This window comes from Anopheles coustani, chromosome 2 (genome assembly GCF_943734705.1).
Source record: "Anopheles coustani chromosome 2, idAnoCousDA_361_x.2, whole genome shotgun sequence".
Classification (NCBI taxonomy): domain Eukaryota; kingdom Metazoa; phylum Arthropoda; class Insecta; order Diptera; family Culicidae; genus Anopheles; species Anopheles coustani.
In genome coordinates, this window is record NC_071289.1 from 37,736,518 (window position 1) to 37,761,906 (window position 25,389).

The 25,389-nt window shown below is 45.2% G+C and overlaps 1 protein-coding gene across 1 annotated transcript in view; it reads left to right on the plus strand.

The window, feature by feature from the left end:
* The first annotated feature begins 1,224 nt into the window (after positions 1 to 1,224).
* The window catches only part of LOC131264356 (neuronal cell adhesion molecule-like), a 205,102-nt gene continuing 180,937 nt past the window's right edge, over positions 1,225 to 25,389 (plus strand). Inside the window, exon 1 of the mRNA XM_058266660.1 lies at positions 1,225 to 1,444. Within this exon, the coding sequence (XP_058122643.1) occupies positions 1,225 to 1,444 (220 nt within the window). The remainder of the gene's footprint in view (positions 1,445 to 25,389) is intronic.

Genomic DNA, 25,389 nt, shown 5'->3' on the forward strand with positions numbered 1-25,389 from the left:
AGACTTTTTTATTCCCTTTTCTACAACAATCATCATTTATTAATATTGAATAAATTGTATTGAATCAATCCTCTTACATTCAAAACTAAAAATTTATAAACCACAATAACCATTTTTATTGGAAAGTAGTTTTAGAGTTTCATTGCAAAGTAGTTTAGATTGTTAGTTTGTTACATGCATGCGGTAGAATGTTTTTTCATAATGGCAAGACCACAAAATAGTTGGTTTGTTCATTGAATCTTTTATGTCATCAGCAACTCACAAAATATGCTCAACTTATTCTTTATTGGAATTCCAATATTGGACAAATGTCTATGACATTACCAATAATGATGAGTTAGATATTGATTGTCTTTACATATAACTTCTATTGTTACAGTGTTGAGAAAATCAAAAAGAATTCAATGAAGAAATTTAATCAAATAAAAGAAAGATCTAAAAATTGTCTGTAGCTTCGGTTTCTGAATAAAGATAAAAATTAGAGTTTTGATGAGTAGTTTCCATTTTCCAACTTCCTTAAACACCCATTGATCTAAAATGGCACTAAAAAGAACAAACTGTTGGGCACGTTCGGTTCAACAGTTCACCATTGAGGTTTGAATACCGATGATTTGCCCCATGAATACCCTCTTGAAGATGGGAATGAAATCCTATTTCTCAAGAACTTCGATCTCAAACGTAAGGTTCCTATCGTTGCAGCATCCGACTATTCTGCTGCGTTTCCTTAAACCCGACGCGTTTGTTGGTACAATAAAACTTTCATTCACCACTAGCACAACACATTTCATTATTATTTTGTTTTTTTTTTTGTCAAGATTTTCTCGACTCGAGATCCTCGATCATGCCAGCAATAATATTTTCCTTCCCTTCGCTCTCACCCACAGCCAAGGGGTTCATCTTCCACTTTCCGAGCGATGTCGTGATGGGTAGAATGTTTCGGGGAAGATAGCCAAGAAAAGTTAAAAAAAAACAACAACAAATCGTGTCACGACAAAAAGCAGCGCAAGCAGAGCATACCGCCTTAGAGTGCTTCAGCCTGCCAGGAAGGGAGTTTGAACCACATTTATCGGCTCAAGTGGCGAAACGGGGCGCAAGCGAGGGCGAAAGAGTGCGATGAGCTGAAGGTAAGGCGGAGTATAATGCAATAGCGCTCAAGTGCCCTTATCCAAGAACCCGAGACTTACAATCGAAGCCCCTGTCCGTGCAGAGCAAGCGTTGGGAAACATGATCACACCGACTGCGGCCGGAACGATGCTGGCGATCCCGGGCGGAAGACCACGCCAAGACCCCGGAGTGTTTAAGAGCAGCGGCCCTGGCCCGGCCCGAAAGCGGAAAATAAATCACCAGCGAAAACAGTCCCCTTCACACGCAACGCCCGATAGGATAGGATCGCGCGATCCTTCGGCAGCGAAAAACAGTATGGCCCCGGATGAGTTTTGTTTCGGTAATTGGTTCAGCAGACGTGCTCGGTTGACGCGACGCTTGGGAAACGCTGAGGACAAGCGGCCGGGAGTGCGTAAATAATCCGTATCCTGCTGCAAGGCTCGCAAGGGTTTCGTCAAAACTTGCATCTTTCGGCTTTACACAAATGTTTCTCACTCGCCCGAACCATTATCGGCATAGCGTTTACGTCCCGCCGGGCAATGGCAGACCCTTCGATTTTACATATTCTGCTTCTTTTGCTTTTCGTTCTCAAGTTTTTGGTCCGTAGCGTACCGAATGTGCTGGTTATAATAATAGCTGGCGTGGGCTGCACAGAAAACGGTTTCAGATGGTTGAATATTTAAGTTTTCTGGTTCGGAAGATCAAGCGCTGCTCGTATTTTACTTTCTATCTGAAATTTAATAATGATTTGAACTCAATGTCCACGAGATTTCTTGGATTTTTAATCAAAATCTAACTATTGAATGTTCTTCTAGTATAAACAATTACTTTAGCTCTAACGAAATTCGTAAACTTTCGTTCACTATTCATCAGATTAAACCTTTCAAATATGTGTTCTTTGAGAACGAAAATGATCGTATTCGACTAGAATTTGCAACATGAGTTAAATTTAAACAACTCAACTTTATGTCTTGCAAATTTTAGGATACTTTACACTCAAATCTATGTTGTCTTCGTGAAAAGTTGCAAGGATTAAAGTAAACATATTACACGTATTATTATTTACTGCTATTATTCATAATAAATATATATTGTTTAATGCATTGTAACTATTTTTCTGCGTAAGATAACAACATATTATTGCCCTAGTAGTTTCGAAGTGGCAGATGAATGGAAAATGTCAACTGCTACAGCTGAATTATTGGTTTCTTTTTTCTACCTCCTCTTTGACGATCTTCTTTATTTGTAAAAAAATGCAAAACTCGTCAAATGATGGCATTATTTTTGGTACGGATCGTGTTAAGAAGGTAGTGTTTACCATGAGATAACGCGAATGAGATAGTAGGCACAAATGAAGAATATATAAACTTTGAACATTTTGCGAAACAAGTTGCATTAAAAAAACATATAATGGCTCATCTTGTAAGCATAAAAAATGTGTGATAATTTGTGTAACATCAGATGAATACGCAAACGTGCAACCCGATCGCAACAATTATGAAGCATATGCAGAAACGAACGGTTGAAATAAAACGGTACCGAAACATTCGGATTATCATTACGAGCGATGAAAGAGAGCTTCCCTTTTATGGCCCCAACCAACTCGCAATGTCGGTCCAGTTGGTGTCCTTTCCAAGGGTCGCACGTTCAAAAAATTGTTATTTAATTTCCCAACGCCCTTCCTTCGATAATGCCGCGGTTATGTGTTTCAATAACATTCGGGGTTGTTAATTGTATTTAATAACGCCCAGCCTGCACGGCTAGGGATAAAGGCTCTCCGGTGCAGTGTTGTGTCCCTCTTTTAAGCACTATGTTAATTATTTTGCCGCCCGTTTTGTTTTTGTTTTTACATACCGACACTACCCGATGTGCGTATCATCCGGTGCTGCTCGACCACGGGAAACTGGTCGCACACAAATGAAAAAAATGCCCCACGGAACAGATTGCACACCGCCACATTGTCGCCCAGGACCAGGATTTTGTGGTGAAGCGTGGGGCATTCCGAGGTGCGAAAAAAAAAACGGAACAAACTAACCATCGGAATCTGGAAGAGCGCAGAATAATAACCGAACACCGATCAACTGGTCAACCAAATGTGGCATGTGGTAATGAGCCCGCCAGGAAAAGCAAAAGCCAACGGTGGAATAAATCAGAGCGTAAGTCGTAAAAAACAAACCGAAAAGGTCAGTTCCGACAGCAAACTCAACGCATAGCAACCGCGCGTTACGATGCAACGGTGCACAATCGCCATTCTTACTATTGGTGGCGGGGAAAACAAATTAAAGCAATGAATTTTTCACGATTACGTTGTAAACAGCAGCGCGACGGGGAAGGCCAATTGAGGGGGGGGGTGGAGGGGGGAGGGGGCTCGTTCAGGCCGGATGATCGGCCGGGGGATGAAAAAAAAGGTATCGAGCCTTACTTTGCGGATAATGGTCAGTCATTCAAATGTGCTGCAAGGTTCCGGCGAGCCGATAAGAGCTCCCTTTTTTCCGAGCAATATGGCAGCCAGGCTGCCATAAAAAGCGGCCAACACTCGCGGGCCAACCTTTTCCACGCACACCTGCGGTCATCAGGCGCGCGTCCACCGACGGCTGTTCAGGTGTTTGGGAAAACGGATTCAATGACACAAACGGTGGTCGGCGGGAGCGTTGGACGAAAAATCACTCCAAATAATCGGCCGCTTGCCGCTGTTGCTGACTCCAGGCGCCTTGAGAACCCGCCGTGGGTTGAGTTGGGAGGGTGTTTTACAGCGAATAAAATCAACTCCAAACCCGAGCTCGGTCTGCGATAAATCCATCAATCAATTTCAGATAGGAAAATCACAAGATGGTTGCCGTCAGGTTGAAGCGCATAAACTGCGTCCCGAAAGTGTGACGCAGAAACGCGGCTGGATTCTTGCTTGCGTTTTTTTCTCTTTTTTTCCTCCTCCAGCTGCAAAGACGGAGTGGTATCGTAAAACACCGTTTCTTCGGCGTTCCGCTGATAATCTCAATCCAATTTGGTTCACTATCCTGCAAACGTTCCCGCTCTCCGCTCGCCCAATGGCCTCCCCCCCGACCCGGCCCGGGAATCGACTTCGAGGTCTCGGTAATGAACCTTAAATCTACCGCATAAAATACGGTGCGCTTTATCCGTCCTGCACCCCCGGCCGCCGCCGACCCTCGCCCGGGAGGGTGAAGGTTTTCGTTCCAGAACGATTTCTTTCTGGCCCGCGCGAGCAGCACTGGAAAAACCCCTTTTTCTTTCCGCCGCTAATCCTTTCGCTCGGAACACGAGATTGATTTAAAGGTCGGTGGGTTGGCAGCGAAGGAAACCGGTTCAGTCTGCTCTGGTTCTTCAGGCAAATGTGGGCTTCAAACGAACAAATTTGCATGCGCCCGTTCGGGATGCGTTATTTTGTTTAGGACATTTTATATCTTTATTGAATTGAAGTTTAGTTGAAGATCATGTGGAAACGACGCGAAACTAATTCTAAAAACATGGATCGAATCTGTAGGGGATAAAGACAGTCTTAGCTAATTTCTTCAAAGTTTTAAGCCAAGAAATATATCTAAGCAAGACTACGGTTTATCTAAAACACAATTGTTTTTTTCACTATAGCGTCTATAAGTTTACATTTTATATTGTTTACATGTTATGTTTTATGCAGCAAATACTATTCAAAAACGAAAAAATCTATTACCAACTGTTTCAAAATGAATTTGATTAAACTAACCGTCGATTCTTCCTTTTAAACTGAAAAAGAAGAGGTTTAAAATTTTGCTTTGAAACGTAAGATTAATTATGCAAATTACCGGAGGGTACGAGTCGTCATTTGATTTCTGAAGGAAAAGGTTTTAATTTCTTCTCTTAAATATTTCTTATCTTTTATCTTCGTTCTGTCTTTTGAGGACACTTACGGCTTGTTCTCCATTGTAACAGTTATTAAAACGAAAATAAGTCTTGCGTCTTTTCCTATCACTTTTTGTATCCCTAGTGTTAGTTCTCCTCTGCAGGATTATTTTATTTCTCTCAAGGGATGTCACGTAGATGGGTGTAATTTTCCTTGTTTTTTCGACTGATGAAACATCTCTTTCGATTTGTTTTACGATACGATGGACATGAATGATAAGCAGCGTTTCTTTTGAAGTTTTCCTCGTTTTTACTGCACTGCTCGGTCTACTCCTTGCTGGGAGAGTTTTCTTTTGTGTGTGAGGCGGCATTTCCGCCAAACCGACTGACGCCATACCACCTCGGCGCTAGCTACTCGAGCATGCCAGCAGTGAGCATGCCACTCACAGCGAGCGCCTGCTGATATGCGAGCCGATAAAACCAGAAATTAAAATATGTTACACTTGATTAAACCGGCGCACGACGGCCCGGCAAAGGGGTGGCGGGAAAACCTGTCCACGATTTGGCTCGCCTGCTCGGCAACCCGGCAGGGGTTGGGTTGGTTAAGCAAATAAATCATAAGGAAAATTGTAATAAAATCTAATAGAACGGCTCCGGGGCAGGATGGAGGGTGCGAAATCAAGCGAGTCGGTGCGTGCTGAAGGATTTCCCGCGGTGCAGCCACATGATTCATAGCCATCCCAGAGAATCCTCGGCCCGACGATCCTGCCCGGCCGGCTAACCCGTGAATGATTACAGTTGAGACGCAACGACAACCGGTGGCAGCATTTCCCACTACAAGTGCAGCAGCCCTGCCCGGCTTGTTGAAGGGGAAAACTTTCTCCCCGGTAATCTCCGGAGCGGGCGCAAAAATCCTTCATTACAACATCAAGGGCGTGTGCGTACCCCGTTTGGAGGGTGAATAGCAGCGAGATCCCTCCAGGAGGCGGACCCTACCCGATGGCGGATTTGCGAGTAATTTAAAAGAAAACATTTGATGTTCCTTTAATTTAGGGATAAGTCACCGCGATGCGCCTCATCATGATGATGCTGATGATGGCGACGACGATGATCCGCGTCATCGTTTCGTACTGCGCGTCGGTCGCTTTCCGCTCGGTCGTTATCGCCCCCCGCGGCTTTGCTGGGGTAAAAAATGACACATAGTTTCTGCCTCGACCCCAGCTGACACGGATGGCCAAATTTTCCAACTTTTCAACTTCGGAGGGTGGCTAGCTCCGCCCATTCGAAGGCCAGGATTCCACGCGCGCCGGGAGCGATCAAGGCAATGCCGAGCCAGGATTCTTCTTTCGATAAACGAAAAAATCTAACCAAAAACCTGGACCGGGAAGGACGTAAGAGCGATACCCGCGTAGAGGGTGCGGTAAACGAAAAAAAAAAGTACGCCCGAGTACCCGACAAGAAATCCCATTCCGAGGGGTGATCAATTTCAATTCACTTACGGGAATTCATTGCCATTCTAGAAATAATAGATTGCGCACGATAACGCAGCGGGAAAAGTTTTTTGGCGGTCTGGTGTTTAGTGACGGCCTGTCGAGGAAAGGTGTCGAGGGGTCGGTAGCCGGCTCACAGATTGCCGGTTGGAAACTGTCTTCCCCTCGCTCCCTTCCCTCTTCTAGCCATCTTCCGGCCATTGCCATCAAGTTGCCGATTGAGGGGGAATTTTTCCCCTAAGAGCAATAAGATGATAAGCGAACGTTTTATGCACTGGCTGGACTTCCGGTGGTAAGTTTCTCTATCAATTTTTTCCCTCAACCTTCCCATTGTTTGTCTCTCTGCGCCCGGACCTACCGCATGCCCCGGCCCGTTCGCTTTCCCCTCGTGTCGATGGTAACGAGCGAACGAGGCGAGTGGTTTTTGATGAAATCGTTTGGCAGAAGCGGAGGAACCGCTTCCGACAGCGCGCGCTCTGGACACTTGTCCGTATATTTTCCCGGCGGGAAACTCAATACGAGTCTGCCGGGGAAAACATTTTCGCCCGCCGAGGGTACAACCCGAAACCGACCTGCGCGCTGCTCCTTTCCCAGCGAAAGGGCGGATAGTTTTAGTGAGGCAGGATCGAAGAACAAAACAGCCCACCGGGAGTCGGTGCACTTTACCACCAGGAGGGCTCGTGGGGTGAGCCCTGGAGTGGTTCACCCGGGCAGCCAGAAGACGGTGGCGACAAGCCATTTCCAGCGGGGGGATGGTAGGAGATCAAAGCAAATAGAAGAAGAGTAACTGCTTCCCTGCCGGCAAACGGAACACTGGGAACACGCGAGGGGAATCGAATGTAATAATCGATACCCTTGACTGGCGGTCGCTTCAGGAGAACGATTTGCACTTACCATTTATCGGACGGTTTTTATGGGACATTAAAAATTATCCACTCGTCGCCGGGGTTTGGGTTTTCGGGGACGAATTTATCGGTTCATTTTGAGCTATGTGAAGCCTATGATACTTACTTCGCATTAGTTGCGGATCATGGTGGCATAAGCTTTTCGGTGGCGTTAGCGTCTCGCGCTGTTGCGCTGAACCGGAAAGGGATTATTTTGCATATTTAACCCCATTTGAATAATGAGCAAATCAGCGGAGAAGAAACACTACTCAATTTCGTAATTTGGTCAACTTAGAAGATGTTAAAAACAAAAAAATGTAAAAACACTGCAAATTCTATAGAATTTGTTTGCAGATATCTTGATGCATTATTGATGCAATTGAATAACACAGTTTTCAGACAAATTAGATTTACAATTGTGAAACTAGCACTTTATGGTAAAAAGATAAAAATAATTAAAATATTGCAAGACAGTCATTTACCCTTTTCTAATATCATTTCGTGTATGGTTCTACAAACCAACAGACCACTTCACATCAATCGAATCAAAGATTTTAGTTTCTTGGGTTTTAGAATTCAAATAAATTTTAAAATCAAGTTGAAGGTGTTATATAATTATTAGTTTTCTTTTGAAGATTCAAAATTGATGAAAAATATTGGTCACTATTCCTTCCGATAAAATAAATTATAATAGTGAGAAACAAGGACATTTTCGCTATCAGTATCGTTAGTTCATACTTGCTTTAAAGCGTTGATGATTCATCAGCATTAAAGAAATATCCCAATTTTCGTTAGATAAACACTACGAATAAATCTTAGCGTTTCCAAACATACGTTCCACGTATCTTTGATCGACATCATCTTCGATGGAAAAACATTATCGTAAAACGTAGGCAAGAGATTTACTCCTTTCGACAATCTCACAGGGGTCGGCAAAGTCCGTCCCGCTAACTAATTTTATCCGCCCCGTAAGAAAATTTTAGTGCTTCATACGTAAAACCCATGAAAATTTTTTTTCGGATTTGTTCGTTTCTTTCCAAAAATGAAGAATAAAATGGTTGAACGAGGTGTTCTTGTTATATATTGAAAAAGAAACATCAAAATTCAACAAAAAAAAAATATAAAAATGATGGAAATAGTTTAATAACAAATTTTCAATGGTTTTATCTATTAACAATTTTTATGTAGCTTTACTATTCAGAAAGTTGATACGTCATTCAAAAGGGTAGTGCTTTGAAAATATTAAATCAAAGTATTACAAAATTAATACCCAAATGATGACAACATACACAATTTCATATTTCGAACCTAATGTATGTTAAGTCCACATTTAGTCCTTTTCAATGCCGTCAGGAGTTTACACAGTTTTATATTCCGGGATTCCAATTATAAAGATTACAGTGTTCACCCACTAGTACATTCTGGTGAAAGGCATAGAATCTCACAAGCATTCGGTTATAACTTCTTTTTTCAACCTCACCCGCGCTGACAAATTTCGTAACTATCAACCCACTTCACCCCCAATAGCGTTTGAAGAGTTTGAAGTGAAATCATTTATTTATTACCCCTGGCGATGGGACTGCCCAGAGGCCACTGTCCACGGGAGCGGGCGTCCCCGTTGGAAGCCATTTTTCAAACGACTTTTCTTTAATGTAACAACTTCTGCAGTTGTGAGTGAGGTTGACTCGGTGAAGCGAGAAACGTTGGCAGAAACTGTCAAATATAGGTTAGCACCCGGTTGACCGGGAACCGGGCGGGATGGCACATTTCCCTCGACGGACCGGACGCCAGGGTGCGTATGAATTATTCAGCTGATCGATGAGCGAAACCGATAATCCTTTGAGTTGCTTCAATATTTATCAAACGTTACGAACGTGTTTGTCGTTTCGTCACACGCACGCCTTTCCTGGAAGGCGCCATCGGCTTGCAATCACGGTAAAGTGGGAACAAAACGATTGACCTGCGAAATTGTGCCGGGATGGGTGGGTTTAGGTAGCTTTTTTGAACTTTCCAGCCTTCGACGATTGCAGAGGGCTAAATATTTTTGAATTGGAATTTTAAAGTGGTAGAGATTTGCATTTTCCCTCCCCCTGACAAAGGCTTTTGGTCAACAAAGTTCGACTTGACGCAGGTCGATACGATATGTGTCGTGATTTTGAGCTAATATTCAAGACATGAATCATCCGAAGAAGATGAATCAGCATCAGACAAGCTTTCTTGAACATCAATAACCATGTTGATGGTTGTTGAAAGATAAGAATTTATGAGATAATCAGTTATCTGTTATGATTCAGGTAAGACAAACACAAAACTCGTATAGAAAACGAGAATGAACACGTTTCCCGGAGCGTACGTACCAACACTTATGCGTTTAAAAATAATGTATTAATATATGATATGCATTACCTATAACATCATGAATCAATCTCTATCATGTGCTTGGAAGTCGATTTTTTCTCACCATTACTTTCTCGCACACATCCAATTTACTGTCGACGAAATCCATGTCCACTTCTATTACGTTCTGCTTTCTGCAATAAATGGCGCATGAAGAAGCGATAAATCATTTCATCTATTGGCCGACCGGCAAACCATATTGACCTATTTACAATTAGTCAAACAATTAGTCGAGTGCCAAAGAGAATAAGAAATAAAAACATTACCGCTAGACCACGGTCGACGGGGGTGGCGCTTGGTACTCGCGGTGCGTACGGTCCGATATCAACAACCAAACCCATCGTCCCCGACGTCGTCGATCGTTCCGAGCTTCAAATTGCGTAATTAAGAACATTAAACTTTAATAACCATCATAAAACGTGCCCCGTTCCTTCCGGCACACTCGTTTTCTCCCCAGCAGTTTTCCTTGGGAACCGGGCGGCTTGATTGGCCACCGTAATGCTTCATAAAAATCCGAATCGGAATCAAAAGTTAGTTCCTGGCGCTCGGTCCGCCTGCCCGGTGCTTGCTTCGCCGCTGGAGCCTGCGGGGGCTTTTGCGGGAGCTGTGGCAATGCGCGAAAGCTCACCCATTTCTTTTCCTTCTGCCACCCGCATATGAAGAGGAATGTTGTGGCACGTGGGGAAACCCCGGGAACGTCGTGCAGTACGAAGAAAATGGGAGAAATGATAAAGATTACTAGCAATCCAATTTTCTATAGATTTTTTTCGCTCCATCAGCATCCCGTTGCAACGCAGCAACTCTTTTCGGTTGGCAACTTTTGGATGACTGGGGGGCGGGGTAGGTGGGCGATAGTGTTGGTACAATTTTGCCATATTTGTTCGCGAAAATAACTCGATTACAAGAATGGTGCACCAGTGAGGAATTGCGAATTAAGTGGTGCACAGCTTCGCACAAACTACTTTCAGTGCATCTGGTCATCGCTTTTCCAGTTTGTTTAGTATTTGTGGAGTATGAACGTTTTCACGGCAGTCGGAAGGTTAATGTTCGTAAGCTAGGGAGCAAAACATATTTATTCTACGGGGTCAGTAAATACGAACAATGTAAACTTCATTAAGATCTTATTTAATCTGTAAACGAATTAAAACAAACTGATTGATATTAATTGATCCAACATTGTTCACACAAGTTCACAAATTCATAAAGCTGACCTGCTGACATCGTTGACCAAAATAGAGTAGAATAAAATAAAAATGTAATTTTATGTCCACAAAACACATGTTTTTCTAAAATATGATTCGCATCTTCTAAACGCCACAAAGCAAACCAATTGGGCTCTTTTACCTTTACTTGTTGTAGAATGGTCAAACTCAAACTGTTGTTTGTGGGTTATCATATTTACATGTTAGATATACTACCAACAAGCGTGCAACTGAAGAAAACAAGAAGAATAAAATAATAGTTAACAAAAGCAAGATTTTCTGCTGGCTTGTGAAACGAATCCATACCAAAGGAACGGAACGGACTCATGACTCACCTACGCTAGGTACATCCTAGTGGTCCACCACTCCGCGAGCGAGATGGGTGATCAAACCCGTCCGAGTGACAGAGCAGACCCGTTTCTCATCCACAGCTGTGGATTGCATACTTCACGGCGGTTCGGTTGGTTTTGACAAACTTCGGCACCCGAACGTACACCCGAAACGGTTTCGCTGCGCCACTGCGAGCCAGTGACAATTTGCCCGTCGTTGCGTGCGGTCGTTGTTGAGCGTGTGTCGAAAGAAACGTGAATTGGAGCCCGTTTGATCGCGGTACGTCTTCATTGTGTAGTGCGCGGCGTGTGTTATCACGACCCCAACGTGCAGCAGGTTAGGTACGTCATAGGCAGGTGCAACCCGTGAGAAAAACAAACCGCTGTGGAAAAGAACTGACGATGCGCAAGAATAAGTTGTGCGTCTTCGAATGTGAATACTATCTCGATTGGAAAATAGTAAGTTCTTTTCCTAACTTTTGGTGCAGTGTTTACGAAGTTGAACCGAAAGTTTGTAAGGAAGGCGGAACGCTAACGCTGCAGATAGCCGCAAAAATGATGGAAGGCAAACCATCCGGAAGTGCAGTAGAACGAAGAACTCCATCATCGTCATCATCATCATCATCAGCCACCCGCACAACCAAGAGCATCAACAGAAAAGCTTGATTGATGGGAAAACTTCCGGAAAAACGGCGTACCGGGATTGCTCATTGTTTCGCTGAAGTACACGCCTGTGTAAGAGCCGTGCTTTGAAGACGAACTGTCAGCTGGAGTGTTTGCACACATTGGTGGCGCGCAGTGAAGAGTGAACCGGTGAAGGGCAACATAGAACCATACATGGTTTTTTATCCTCCGTGTTTGTGTGGATAAAGATTTTTTCTAACATTAATTCATGCACGAAAAACCGCCACCTCTGGCTCAGTGATGGACAGATAAAAAGTGCAATCCCAGTCGCCAACATCCGGCAAGGCATGTCTTTTGTGTGTGCGTGTGACTGAATACAATGCTTACCAAAGCCTGCTGCGCAAACCAAAACAGCAAAAGCAATAAAATTTCACGCCGATCGTCCTGCTGAAAGTGGGTTTTCAGCTGCCAAACATCGCGTTGCGGAAGGACTGTGTGTAGATTGGTTGGCATTGCGTCGTTCAGCAATTCAGTTTATTTTATCACCAAACCAAACCCGCCAAATTCAAATGATGAGGTTTTTCTTTGCCCCATACGCATGTGTGCACTATCGGAGCAATAGATATTGCTAAAACAAAGGAACATTCATTGTATGGATTCAATCGAAAAAGTAAATACCACCCGATGTGCGTTTTTCCTCTTTTCCACGCATGGAATTTTGTATGTTGATTTGTGTGCTAGGAAAATTGTTATTCATTGGTTGGTAAACCGAAAGTTGTAGGTCATATGACTATGGCAAGTGTTTGTTTTTTGCGAACATTACACTCGCTGTGTGGCGCCTGTGTGTGTGTGTGTGTGCGTGTATACAGGAGTTCCGTCGTGATACGGTTTCGAATTAAATAATATCGCAACCCATGCAAATACAGCCCTCTTCGGGTGAAGTGGCGTGGAAATTCGTGCGTGCCAGCAGTAATAATAACAATCGATAAAAACGAAGCATAAACAAACTTCGGTAAATAAACAGAATTAATAGAACCGTTTGAGTTTTGCTAGCTCCGCAAAGGCGAGAAGCGATAATTATGTTGATTCGTATAAAAACTGGCCGCCTGCCCCCCACAAACGGAGGCTGCATACCAACGAGCGGTCAGCAAAAAATGGGGGAAGGGAAATGCAGAAAAATGCTGCTGCAGTTTCGGTGCAGACCGAGGGATTCGAGGGTATTTATTGAGTGTATGCACTGCACGTAACGCGGAAAGGGAAGGAAAAGCATGGCTTGCTGGAAGCGGGGGTATGAAGCACAGGAGCAAAGGTGGGAGGAAAGTGACATTTCATATCCTAGCAACAGCACACGCACGCGTCCGGCTGCCGGACTGGCTTGCTTTGCCGTGTTTATCGATGGCTTACACCTGATGAATTGATAATGATGTTTTAATTAACAATATTGTGAATTATTTTTCCAGATTTAACGTTATTTGTTTGTTTACCGTATTTTCCGCGTCCCGTGCAGAACGTGTGCACAATTCATGCCTCATTGGATTTCGGCCGCGTGGCTCAGGTGCGATAAAGTGTGCTCGATTGTATTATCGTGTTTCTATTCGTCTGCGTGCGATGGAAAAGGATGGCGCGAGGATGATGTTTAAAAGTGGCGAAAACTGAGCGAATGTCCCGTGCGCCGGCAGCTCAACGTGGTGAAAAAGTGAACATAACGTGTGTTACTGTGTTGTTGTGTTAGTGTGCGCGGGAAACACCCAGGACAACCCGCGGTTGTGATATCGAGTGGGATATCCATCTGGCACCCGCTTTCCGCCACGCACTTCCGGTGGAAAACTGTGCTGCCGCCCGCGTGGCCCTTATTGGCTTAATGAGCTAGTGTGTGAAAGAGGCATTAACAAGCTTGCGCCCACATCCTCGTACACACATACACACACTCTCGGCGTGGTGTGTGGGTCCTGTTTTTCCTTTTCGGTGTGTCGTCGAAAAGGTCGGATGCCGGTCGGAGGAAAATTAAAAATATAAATTCGGTGTGAAAATCTGTGTGCTTGTGCGGAGTGTTGTTCGTGTTTGTTTTTCCCCTTGGCCAGCTCGAGGGTTGAGTGGGCTGCCGCTGCTGCTGGAAATGTTGATTATTGAATCATTGTGCTGCCATAAATAATTATCCATGAAAAATCGATCGCACTGTGCGTGTGTGTGGCGGGTGCGCGAGTAGCGCCAAACGATCGCATTTATCGCAGGCAGTGTGTTTGTGCGTGGGTGTTTGTGTGCTTCTTGTGATAGCAGTGTGTCCGCTCGGGGAAGAGGATAAACCGGAAATATTGTACCGGCTCGGTTAATCCCACACCGACCCTGGCAACAGTGTGTAGTGTGTTAAGTGCTTGTGCGTGCGTGTGTGTGCGAGTGCATTTGTGTGTTGTTGTGGTTGTCTCCTGTGGCACCTTCCTCGTTGCCGAACCAATTATCTTGGGCAATTTGAAAAATTGATCAACGCACAGAGGTCGAGGCCAACGCGAACACACGCGACGTTGCGATCACAATCCGTTCCACACAAACACAAAAAAGGAAATTCGGCCGGTCGTTGGGTAAAAGTGCAACGAAACGGCGCCTCACTGTGACTCGTCGATGTAAGCTGAGGATAATCGGAAACAACAATGATCCGCTTCCGCAGAAATTTGGTTACACTGCAAGGTGAGTGCTGGTTTTGTTTTTCCAACATCAAATATGGTTGCCCCGAGAAGTGTTCGTTCATGGGGAAAATTTTCTGCCTACACACACATTTGCGGGGGTTCAACTTTTTTTTTGTCAATGTTGATTGTTGTTTACATCTTCATTTTATCCAATTAAAAATGCATCCAATTATTCGCTTATTATCAACCATGCAACACACTGGTCGTCGCTGGGGAAAAGCTGGAAAACCACATAAAAATCGATTCCCTTCCTCATTACATTTGGGCCTGGCCCCTTTTAGCGCCTTTCTTTTCTGCACACTGACAACGATGACGCTGGCCATTATCGAGTATTAATTGATATTTCACCAGCAGCGAACTGTGGGGAGCATAAATATGACGGATAAAAAATTATGGTCCCCGCTAGACTACCCCTCGCTGGAGCCTCGTCAATCCCCTCCCGGGTGTATAAAAATATCCTCGGTCGTTTGAATTAAATTTCCTCGCGACATAGTCATTATCGGCAATTTACTTTACACCGCCGTCCACCGGAAAGGAAAAATAGCAGAACGCCAAAAGAAGCCTCGATAAATCGTCCGTTCGTCCGGAACGTGCAACCTAAGGACACTTTGCCCCGCTTGGCTCCTTAGTGCCTGCTGCGGGATGTTTGTCCGCTAGGCTCCTCTAACGGCTCGGCTCGTCCTTGGCGCTCGTCCCTTGAAGCGCTGGCGGCGACGACTAATTGAAATTAAAATGAAAATAATAATGATCGGACCTGGCCTAACGCTTAATGGGGTCCCTCCCCCCCCGTACCATTCGTCGCCGATATGGTCGGGAGGAGTGCAAGAGTCATTAAGCACTCGGCTCGGATATACAGCTTCCTTCCGGGGTCGTTTGGCGTCGGGGGGTTGGGTTGTCGATAATTAAATCAAAGCGTCGACCCAGATCGATGCTGCAGTGCAGCCGGGAAATGCCGTTTGGGTTAGGGCCGATTTGTTGTGCAATTACTGACGCAAAAAAAAAAATGCATTACCACCAATCTGCACCGAACGCCTGAACGAAGACAGCTTGTGCGATTTGTGTGACGCAAAGCAAGAGTGGCTTGAATCAATTAACAGGAAATGCGATTGTCGAACACGATTTTTTCTTGTAGTTCTTGTCATAGAGTATGTCTCTAATCGCTTCCATTGACGGCTTGTCATGTCATCTTCTTGTGAGTTCCACTTCTTTCTCAGAATGTTTGGTATTCTTGACCTTTGCCTTGACACAGTGAGCAATCTTGTCCAGCCAGATAAGAGCCAGCAACTAATAGGTTAGCATTGTACCGAGGGACCTCGATGGTTTTTTGTTTAAATGATAACATTTCAATTTTTAATTAAGGTTTTTTCGTTTACTTTTATGACTTTTTGTTGGACGGTGTCAAATTCATGAGTTTTTTATGGTCTGCTAGAATATTTTTGTTACAAATGAATTCAAGATTAGATTAAGCAACAACTGTGTTAAAGACGTCTTTACTAAATTTATGCACCTTACATTTTGGATGATCGATTATTTTTGGGTTTTTTGAGGAAAGGACAACAGACTCAAATAAGACTTCACTATGCTTATCCGCATCGTTACCCAAAATCCGTGGCATTACAAACACAGCGGATCATTTTTCACGCACATTTCTCCTATCGATGGCACGGGATGGCAAAGTTCGACCCCAAAACTGCCAGCGCTGCGCTAAAAGGGAGATGCAAAACGGTGGGCCCACCGGTGGAATTGAAACACCATTCGCACCTCGGGAGAAACTTCAGTCCTAGACATTAATTGCCGTTTGAAATTTTAAAATGGAAAATTAATTGATTTTCTTATATCTTTTCCCTGGGATCCCCGGCTGCTCCGGCGGTCCCCCTCGGGAAAGCTCTTTACCGAAAAGTCTGGCAAAGCCAAGGAAGCTTCTCGTTGGGTGGCGGGGAGTCACGTAAATGGGTGGGTGGAGAGACAGAGGAGGAAGGCAGGAAAAAGGGCCGGCACTCGAGTTGAAACTTTGGGACGGCGCGACGGTTGCTTCGGCCGCTCTCTCACGGTAGCAATAAAAATGATTTATTGAATTTCGCTTTTGACCGGCAAAAGTTTCGCCCTCGCCCCACCGTCTCAACTGGCCCGTCCCGCCGCCATTTTGGCAAATCTAAATCTGGTTATGGGTTTGCCGGTTAGTTGCGAATGCTCCCGAAGCACCGGGTAAATTCCGTTCTTCGTCTTTTTCTGCGACCCGTAAGACGCGAATGACCTTAGCCGAAGCCGAAAACCCCCCCCCCCATTCCTCCATCGCATCCACACTCCCGGACCCATGTCACGGGGAGCATGACCCGGAATAAGCGGGGTTTGAACTGCGGGCCGCGTGGAAGCAGAAAGTTTCCGGCAGCCCAAGATTTAGGGGCGGTCAAGACGAATGATCCTTGGGTGTTTTTCCAGGGCCGCTCGCTCGCATCGGAGGGAAGGATTTGACGAAGGACCCCCTGAGCGGGAGGATTTTCCAATGGAAATGGGATTTGCGCGCCGATGATTGCGGCTGCTGCAACCCGGGAAGCCCGGGAGCTCATAATGTATCGGAATTGGGCCAAATAAAATCAATAATAAATGTTACACCGGGCCTGATTTCCCCAAAGCTGTCGGGCCCGGGTCGCTTGATAAACGATCATCGTCGGCGTAGTTAGTGGCAATTGGATTTCGATTTTCTACCCAACTCTCGGGACCCGCACGGGCACTAATCAAATAGTGACACGAAGCCCGGAACCCCACGTGCTGCTTAGTAGTACTGGGGTTGTAATGTTCGAGCTCGTAATTCGAAAGAAGGTTCAAACTCGACCATCAACTTACTCCAAACGGCTAGAAACTGGTGTATGTGTGTGAATGTAAAGGGTCTACGAAGGTAATCCGTATCGCTCCACGATTTATCTCTCCAACACAGGTAGCACACACTTCAGGTGCTGCACGTATATCTTCATCACCCGTTTGTCGAACTATTTCTGTACAGCCCTACGGGATACCAGCCGGGTGACACGTAAGAGACGTCCTTTAATGGGCAGGAAAAAGGGTGTCCGATTTGCTTACTGCCATCGGTGTGATTGGAAGATGGTATCCGGTACCACCTAATCAGAGCGCACGTCCTCAAACCCGAACTTCTGGCCTAACCAACCTTCAGTGCGTGGAAGCTACTTGCAACGCCGCACTTCCTTTCTCGCTTCCTGCGATCATGGATAATCATCCATTTTCCGTCCATTGAACACTTCGCTTGATTAAAGCTTGTGGAGACCATCCCGTATCAATATCAATTTCTATTAGCTGGCCAAATTTGTACCCCGTCGGTTACCAAAACCCAAAGTCTCGCTACCCCGGTTTGGAGGGAAAGAGTTACTGAAAGACCTGCTGAAGGTCCTTCGGGTGGAAGAAAAAAAAAAGAGAAGATAAACTTTGTCCGGACCGAAAAGGTGACCAATTTGCGATAAGGATTTACAGCTAGTTGATTGGTATTCCGGGCGCGCGTCACCCGGGAGAGCTTCGGTGTAATTGGAATTAATACGGACGGCTTTCAGGGGGGGAGGGCAGGGGAACGCGAGGATTTTGGCTACAACGGTTAGCCTGGCTTCCGGTTTGATCGGTTAAGCACACAGGTGCACGCGGCTGGGCTAAATGATACTTTGCCAAATCGCCACACGCTCGGGGAAACTTTTCTCATAACATTTGCGTCGGGAAAATGTGGCCCGGCCTAAGAGATCTGCTGGTGTGGTGGCCTGGACGTTTGGAATTTGAATTCACCGGACTTCTGGGTCCGGCGTCGGCGTCGAATTGGCTTTTGGGATAATTTGTCCTATCGCGATATCCAAGCCTGGTAAGCTCTCCCGACACCGATTTGCTAGCTTTTCACCATGTTTTCCTCGTGTCTTTACCCCCTTTTTCCTTCTTCTGCCGCAATGTAGGTGATGTTTTACTACCGATTGACAATGTGTATGCTGGTGCGAGCCGTGTTCCTCGACATGAAACAGCACGCCAGCTTGTTCAATGTCAGCAAAAACCGGGGACTGCGTGTAGGCGCCAGAGCGGTTATGACGCGTAGCACTTAAGGCGAGATTCCGCTTCGTTTGACGTGCCATTGGGAGGATATTTCGTTTTTTTGTTTGGTTCTTGTTGCGCTTGTCTTCGAACAGAAGGATCCCCAACGCTGGTCTCTGTCGACTGCGACTCTGCCTCAGAAGGGCCACAATTGCCGGCCATTGCGCAAGCACTTCCATGAATGTGAAGGTGTCCTCGCAGATGCGGAGCGGGGGTGTGGGAAAAAATCAAACACACGCAGCGTCAGGATACCAGGCTTGGGTTGGTGCTGCTTATCCTCCAAACAACCTAGGCAACCAGGCTCGAAACAAAGGAAGCGAGTGCCTACGACACGAGGCTTCGCGCTATATGATGAAAGTAAACAAGAGCGTGCGAACGGGCTCATTTTTGAGGCACGACAGATTGCGCAACAAGCCCGTCGATTGCTTCCGAAATTTGCATAAGCTTCCTTCCGTGTCCGTGTCAACGCCACAAACACCCACCGACCGGAAGCTCGGTGGAAACGTGGGTAGAACAGCTTTCCGTCGTTATGTGTCACATCCGATCTAGGCGGGATGAGTTTGACGGATAGCTGAAGTGTAGGCTCTTTCCCTTCCGCCGCATCGGTTAATCCTTTTTCCCGCTTGATTCGGTTTCTGTACTAACCTTCTCTTTCTCTCTCTCTCTCCCTGGGGGGGGGGAGGGTAATGCGATTTTTTCCTCGTCAATTGCTGCCGAGTGCCTTTTTGCTTTTTCCACTTTTACTTCCAAACCGAAGCTGCGTACGGAACCGTGCGCTTGTTCCGTGTTCGGTCCATCTCATCCTGCCAATCTTCTGTCGTTGTTCGCCTGGCCGTTTCTGAAGAGTGCCGTTTCAGTGCAACGCCCACCAACACATGCGTTTCAATTACGCGTCCATATTGCTTGTCCCTCGGATCGGAGCGCCGGAGTCGTTCCGAATTGCAGGACCGAGGAAAAACCTCTCGGACGCAAACGAACAAAAGAAGCAACACCGAAAGACAAAGCAACATGTCCAGACGTCACTTAGAGGCCTGAAGTTCCTGTTCCTCGGACGCGCTCTTATCGAATTCCGTCGGGAGATGAATTTTTGCCCCGTTGCGACTGCGATGGGGACGTTGCCCAGGAGTCATATTCGCAACATCGTCCTGATCTACACCGCCTTCCAGCTCAATTTCGCCCAGCGCATTCTCCCCGCCCGATGTCCTCGTCCGTGTATGTGCTGCTAATGGCCTGGTGTTTATTTGTTTCCTGCGCACGATTTTTTTCGGATGTTGCCTGTTCCGGCGCCGACTCCTATCGATACCTGCCTGATACCGGGACCGAGCCTGTGGTCCTCCGTCAGGAGCACGAGGATGAAATTGTGGCATCCACAAAATCTGATTCCTCTGAAGGCCGTCCAATATCGAGTGTAACCTTCGGGAGTGTGCGCCTCGATTTTCCGGGCATATGACAATCGTGCTCTCGGACGCACAAAGAACCTGGTAGCTCTACCGGGTCGCGTCCATTTTCCCCAGTGTATCGGCGGGAGGCCGTAAGTCTCTGGGCTCGGTTAGGTCGATTATTCACCGGGACCAGCCGGCACAATGTTCTCGTCCGATTTCGCCAGCCATCAAGCCAGCTTCCGGTCGGTCGAGCAGGAAGGAGTAGTACGTACGCCGATTGTTGTGTGTGTGTGTGTGGCTACGTTTGTGACTGCCTAGGTTGGTTCAAGACCAATGACACACACACACAAATACTGGAAAGAGAGAGAGAGAGAGGGAACCAGAGGCTGATTTGGGTTCGGGTTTTGGGTCCGGGTTATGGGTGAAGTGTACTGATAACCACCACTTCACATGGGAAATCGTGGGACCGTGGGATGTCGATTAAGCATTTTCTCCGGTTGATTGGAGGTTCGATGAATGTTTACCGGATCAATTGGTGCATGATTGATTTTCCCTGTTCCAGAGATCTTGGAGCGGTGTGGTGTGTGCTTGGCGCATACCAAACAGCACGACCCGACCGGGCAAGGGGGATGGATGGATAGAGGGGTTTGCTTAGTGAACTGTGTGTGTGTGTGTACCCAAGGCTATTCTTAGCATTCGGCAGCCATGGTGGAGATTTGTCCGGAGTAAGGTGTAGTGCATATTTTTTCCTCCTCTTGGCTTAACGTAAGAGGATGGATCCCGTTTTTTTCCTCATTCACCAAATGACGATGTATTGTGAAGAAAAAGGGCTCCGTTTTTAGTACGTGCGTCCTTCGGGTTGGGTTTTCCCATAGGAAAGAACTGACGGGATAAGGGGATTTTGCAGGATACTTCTGGATTAGTACGTAACGAATGTTTCGAAATTCAAATCGATTACGAATGCGAAGTAAAAAGAGTGCATAAGATCGAGTTAATCCTTACCAACCCAAGCGCACCTTTCAAACGTACACCTGGCAAGTGATTGAATTTGGTTACTTTTTGGAATGTGGTCCTTATACCAACTTTATAAATCTAGTTGTAGATCGAAAGCATAAAAATCTCTAGCCAATTATTTCACAAAACATGTCAACACAATATGTTTCAAAAGAGATTTTTATTTCATAAAGTTTTCGGGGATAACACCCTTAAAAAGTGTTTCTAACGTGTATAAACAATATGGAATTCTTTTTATTTGTTTTTTGTTTATTTGATACGTAAAACTCAGCGGACAGAGCAAAGTCCCTGAATGAGTGCTAGTGTAGACGCATGTGACAAACTTGTAAAACTTATATGACATATAATGTTAAACAAAGTTGGTGTCCATTTTTAGGCGTAACTTAAAAGTATTAGCGTTATCACAGAAATTGTAAACGTAGTAAGCTCTAAACAAGTGTTGCTTATAGCGCTCATTGGGACAAATTGGCCATAACGCGTACTATTGTTAAAGTTAACTAGTTCAAGCAGGTTTGGGGCATCAATTTTTCCCTCAATCAGTTTACCAACAAACACTGCCTGTGCTATCAGTCGTTGTTTTTTCAATGTTTGCAGTCCTTAAAGAAGGCAACGCGACTGATAGGAAGGGTAGGAACCATATTACAATATTTAATTCCAGAATAGAGCGATCTAAACTAACATACAACGTTTTAAGACACATTGAGTAATTAAATTCTTTCATGTTTCATTTAAGCTTATTATCTAGATAACGCCTTAGTCACGTATCGAATTGCTTTTGTGTAATATTTATAGGCTTTTTAATTGATAACTATTTATAACAGGCTTTATTGTTCTATGAAACGACACAATACAGCACTTCTCGACACATACACACATTAAGATGATTCCAATCACATCAAAGACATAGATTGTTGAGAGAATCCTGTAGACGAGGGCAATCCCTCCAATCTGATACTTCACTTTAGAGTTTGAGGTTGTCTGCATAGAGCAGCACAGTAACACACGTCATTGGCGAATAGAACAATTTATGTCCGATATCTTACCAAATCTGAGGTATTCACAAAGTTTGCGTTCTCTTTACTGTTCTTGACGGTACTCTCGTGAGATTTACATAAACCACCCAATTCTGCATTAAGAATAAGAGTCTATTTGTGTGCGTTTACACTAATTGTTATTTTCTTTTCCAACTCCAACTAAAATTGTTTCCGCGCGGTCGAACTCCGGTTGATAAATCCCCAGCACAATCGTCGATCTATCGCCATCAACTACATTGATCGCATAATCGTTCCATAATCGGTGCAATAACGTGATTGTGGACGCGAGAATTAATGACGCGCGCACCATCCGAGAATCCCATCCCGGGCCTAATTATTCACTTATGGTGGTAAAGTTTAACGCTCGAACGGATTCTGAACCACTTCCAGCCATCAACAAGCCGGGGTGCCAGTGAGTGGCGTCGATTTATGGATGGCGTTTGGAACGAACGGATGCCCGAGCTTACTCCCACTCTTGGATACCGTTTTCTGGTGGCGCGGAGCCGTAGTCTATCATCGATGATGGCTGAGGATGAGGGGGGAGGGGGAGGAGAAGAAGAAAAAAATAACAGAGGGCTCGTGTGGCCATAACGTTTTGTCGCCAACAGTTTGAGGACGGCATGGCGTAAGACTTTACGCGTACGACCCGATCGCACACATATGTGTGTTTGTTGTCGCCCGTAAATGCCCACTCAGCAGTGAAATACTTTAATTTCCAAAGCTTGCTGCACTCAGTCCGCCGTTTCGTGCTCGATGTTTACCTCGCTTCCCGCACACCACCACTTCATTCGCCGGCAAATGGCGGTTAAAAGAGCAATTTAAACCGGTTTTACAAAAGGCAATATATCGTGATCTAATTTCATATAGCGCTCCCAGTAACTCCGGGCGCCGCACGTTCTTAGGGGCGAGAGCGAAGGAAATCACGAACCGATTTTCTCGACTTGGCCACTCCACTCCGCCGAGGGTTGTGGACGCCGTGGGGAAAGGAACGCTGGGAGAAAAAAGTATCCGGCCAACCAACATTCAATCGGAGTCAATTGGATTGAACGTGAGGTAATTCTCGGGCCCTTGTGGTGTTGCTGGTGGCTCACACAAACCCCCGTGGCATTTGCTATTTGTGCTGGCGAAGCAGTCGCGAACCGGCCCGACTTCCGCCGGAGTTGCCACCGGGCCATCGGTGTCCCGTTAGTCCAGTTTTTCCCTTGCCTTGAGTGAGCGACAAAATGCAAGCGCTCGCGGACAGTGGCCATCTTTTGCGTCTCCCTCTCCCCCTCCTTTTTTGCTCTAATAGTCCGTATGTGCTGTCTTATGATTATATAAAATGTGTCGCTGCTAAACCGCAGGGGGGGGGGGTAGCATTGGTTTGGTTTCTTCCCGGCTTGGGGTTGAGCGGTTTTTTTCCGCTCGATGTTCTCGTGCTTGCGGTGGCTCGATGTTCCCGTGTTTCGTGCCAATTTTTATTGGCGCTGCATGCTCGGTGAAACATATTTTTCCACCCATATGGGAAGAGGTCAAACGGATGGAAAAGCTGTTTTTGATAAGTGTGGTCTCGGCATACACTTTCGAGCGAGACGTGGAGGTAATTATGTCAATGGACGGTACACGAAAGTCGTGGGTTTTTTCTTTCTATCTTTGCTGTTTTGCAAATACTTTGCTATAATGTTATAACGTAATGGTTTGCTTTTTTTTTCAAATTAGCTTTAAAATAGCCGGACCAGTCATCCAGTATTTTTGTTGGCGGTAAGGCTGTGGAAATCCATTGAAGACGTGCCCAGAAAATACAACTTCATCCCGGTTTCCGAGTTCTATTTCCAGAGCTGAATAAATAAGAGGATGTTTACAATGTCAGTTACCCAGCTAGAAAAAAAAATGAAAATCATTCGCAATAAAGAGATGCGTTGCGTATTTCCAACCTCATTCTTTCGTTGACTAGACCGGAGATATCATTTTGCAACGCACATCATGGCGAAGGTTGCGTAGGAGCAGAATTTATACTGGCGTTCGGGACTGAAACCAACTGTCAGTCCGTTGAACTTCCATGCTCTAGGGCAATGACGAAGACAATTCACGAATGAAATACACCCAAGTCATTTTGAAAGATAGGTCGTGAACTCCGGAAGGGGGTTTCTTGTTCCACAAAATGTAAATTACTCCGTTCCGTTTCGAACTTGAAGTGAAGGATGCGGTCTTTAAGAAGGTGTCTTACTAAAAATAACCCTACCTATCGGTTTCGCTAACGGTGTTATAACCCACAAATTGTATAATTATTCTGCAAGTTGTTGTTAGCGACTGCGTTTCACTGGCAAAAATAAAATAAATTACCAACATAGTTTACCATTATTACGAAAAAAAAGCAACTATCATACGGCACAAAAACACAAGACCTAGTTGCGTGCGGGTCAGCCGGGACTCCCGCGAAAAGCCTGGGAAGACGGACGGACGGACGGAGCTTTTCTTTGTAAATCTTCTGTATCGGTAATTGCCATCATTATACCATCATTGCCGATCCGCATCGGACGCCAGTTTTTACTCGATCCGCTGCGCGATCCATCGATGGATCATCGTTCGCCATTGTTGCATGGTTGGAAAAAAGAAAAATGGCGGGCTCAGAACCTCGCGATGCTCTCGGCTGGTGGAAATCCTGCCCCAGCGGCTCGACGGGATGGATCGAAGAAAACCGGTAAGGTGCGGGCACACACACACACACAAACACATGTGTGTGTGTGTAGAGCGAACCACTACGGAACTGATTAACCACGTCCGTTGGCTTAATTCGAACAAATTAGCTCTTCGCAATGGTTCAGGGTAGAAGGAAAACTAATTTTATTCCAACATTCTTGTGCTCACGCTTACACCTTGATTGACTGTGGGGTAGTGTGCGCGATCGGATCGGTTTTTGATCGGCATACAAGTTTTTCTTTTTTACCTGCTCCATGCTAATGATGATCCGATGGGAATATTGTTGCTCGCTGGGAGTGTATTTTGGTTCTCAGGTTTGATGGTGCTTTTTGATCTGACGAGCATGCGCCAAAGAACGGTTAAAAGTTTAAAAGTCTTTATTCTTAAACAAGAATAAGTGAAGGATTTAATTTTATCAAGGTTGATTTTGATCTGGAGAACATGCGTCGAAGAATGGTTTAAAGTTGAAATTTTTTTATTTTCAAACAATAATAATGGAAGGATTTAAGTTTATCAAAGTTGCTTTTGATCTAAAGAATATGTGCCAAGCAATGGCTAAAAGTTTAAAATTATATATTCCTAAAAAAGAATAAAAGAAGTATTACAATTTATCAAGGGTTCTTTTTGATCTGAAGAACATGCGCCAAAGAATGGTTAA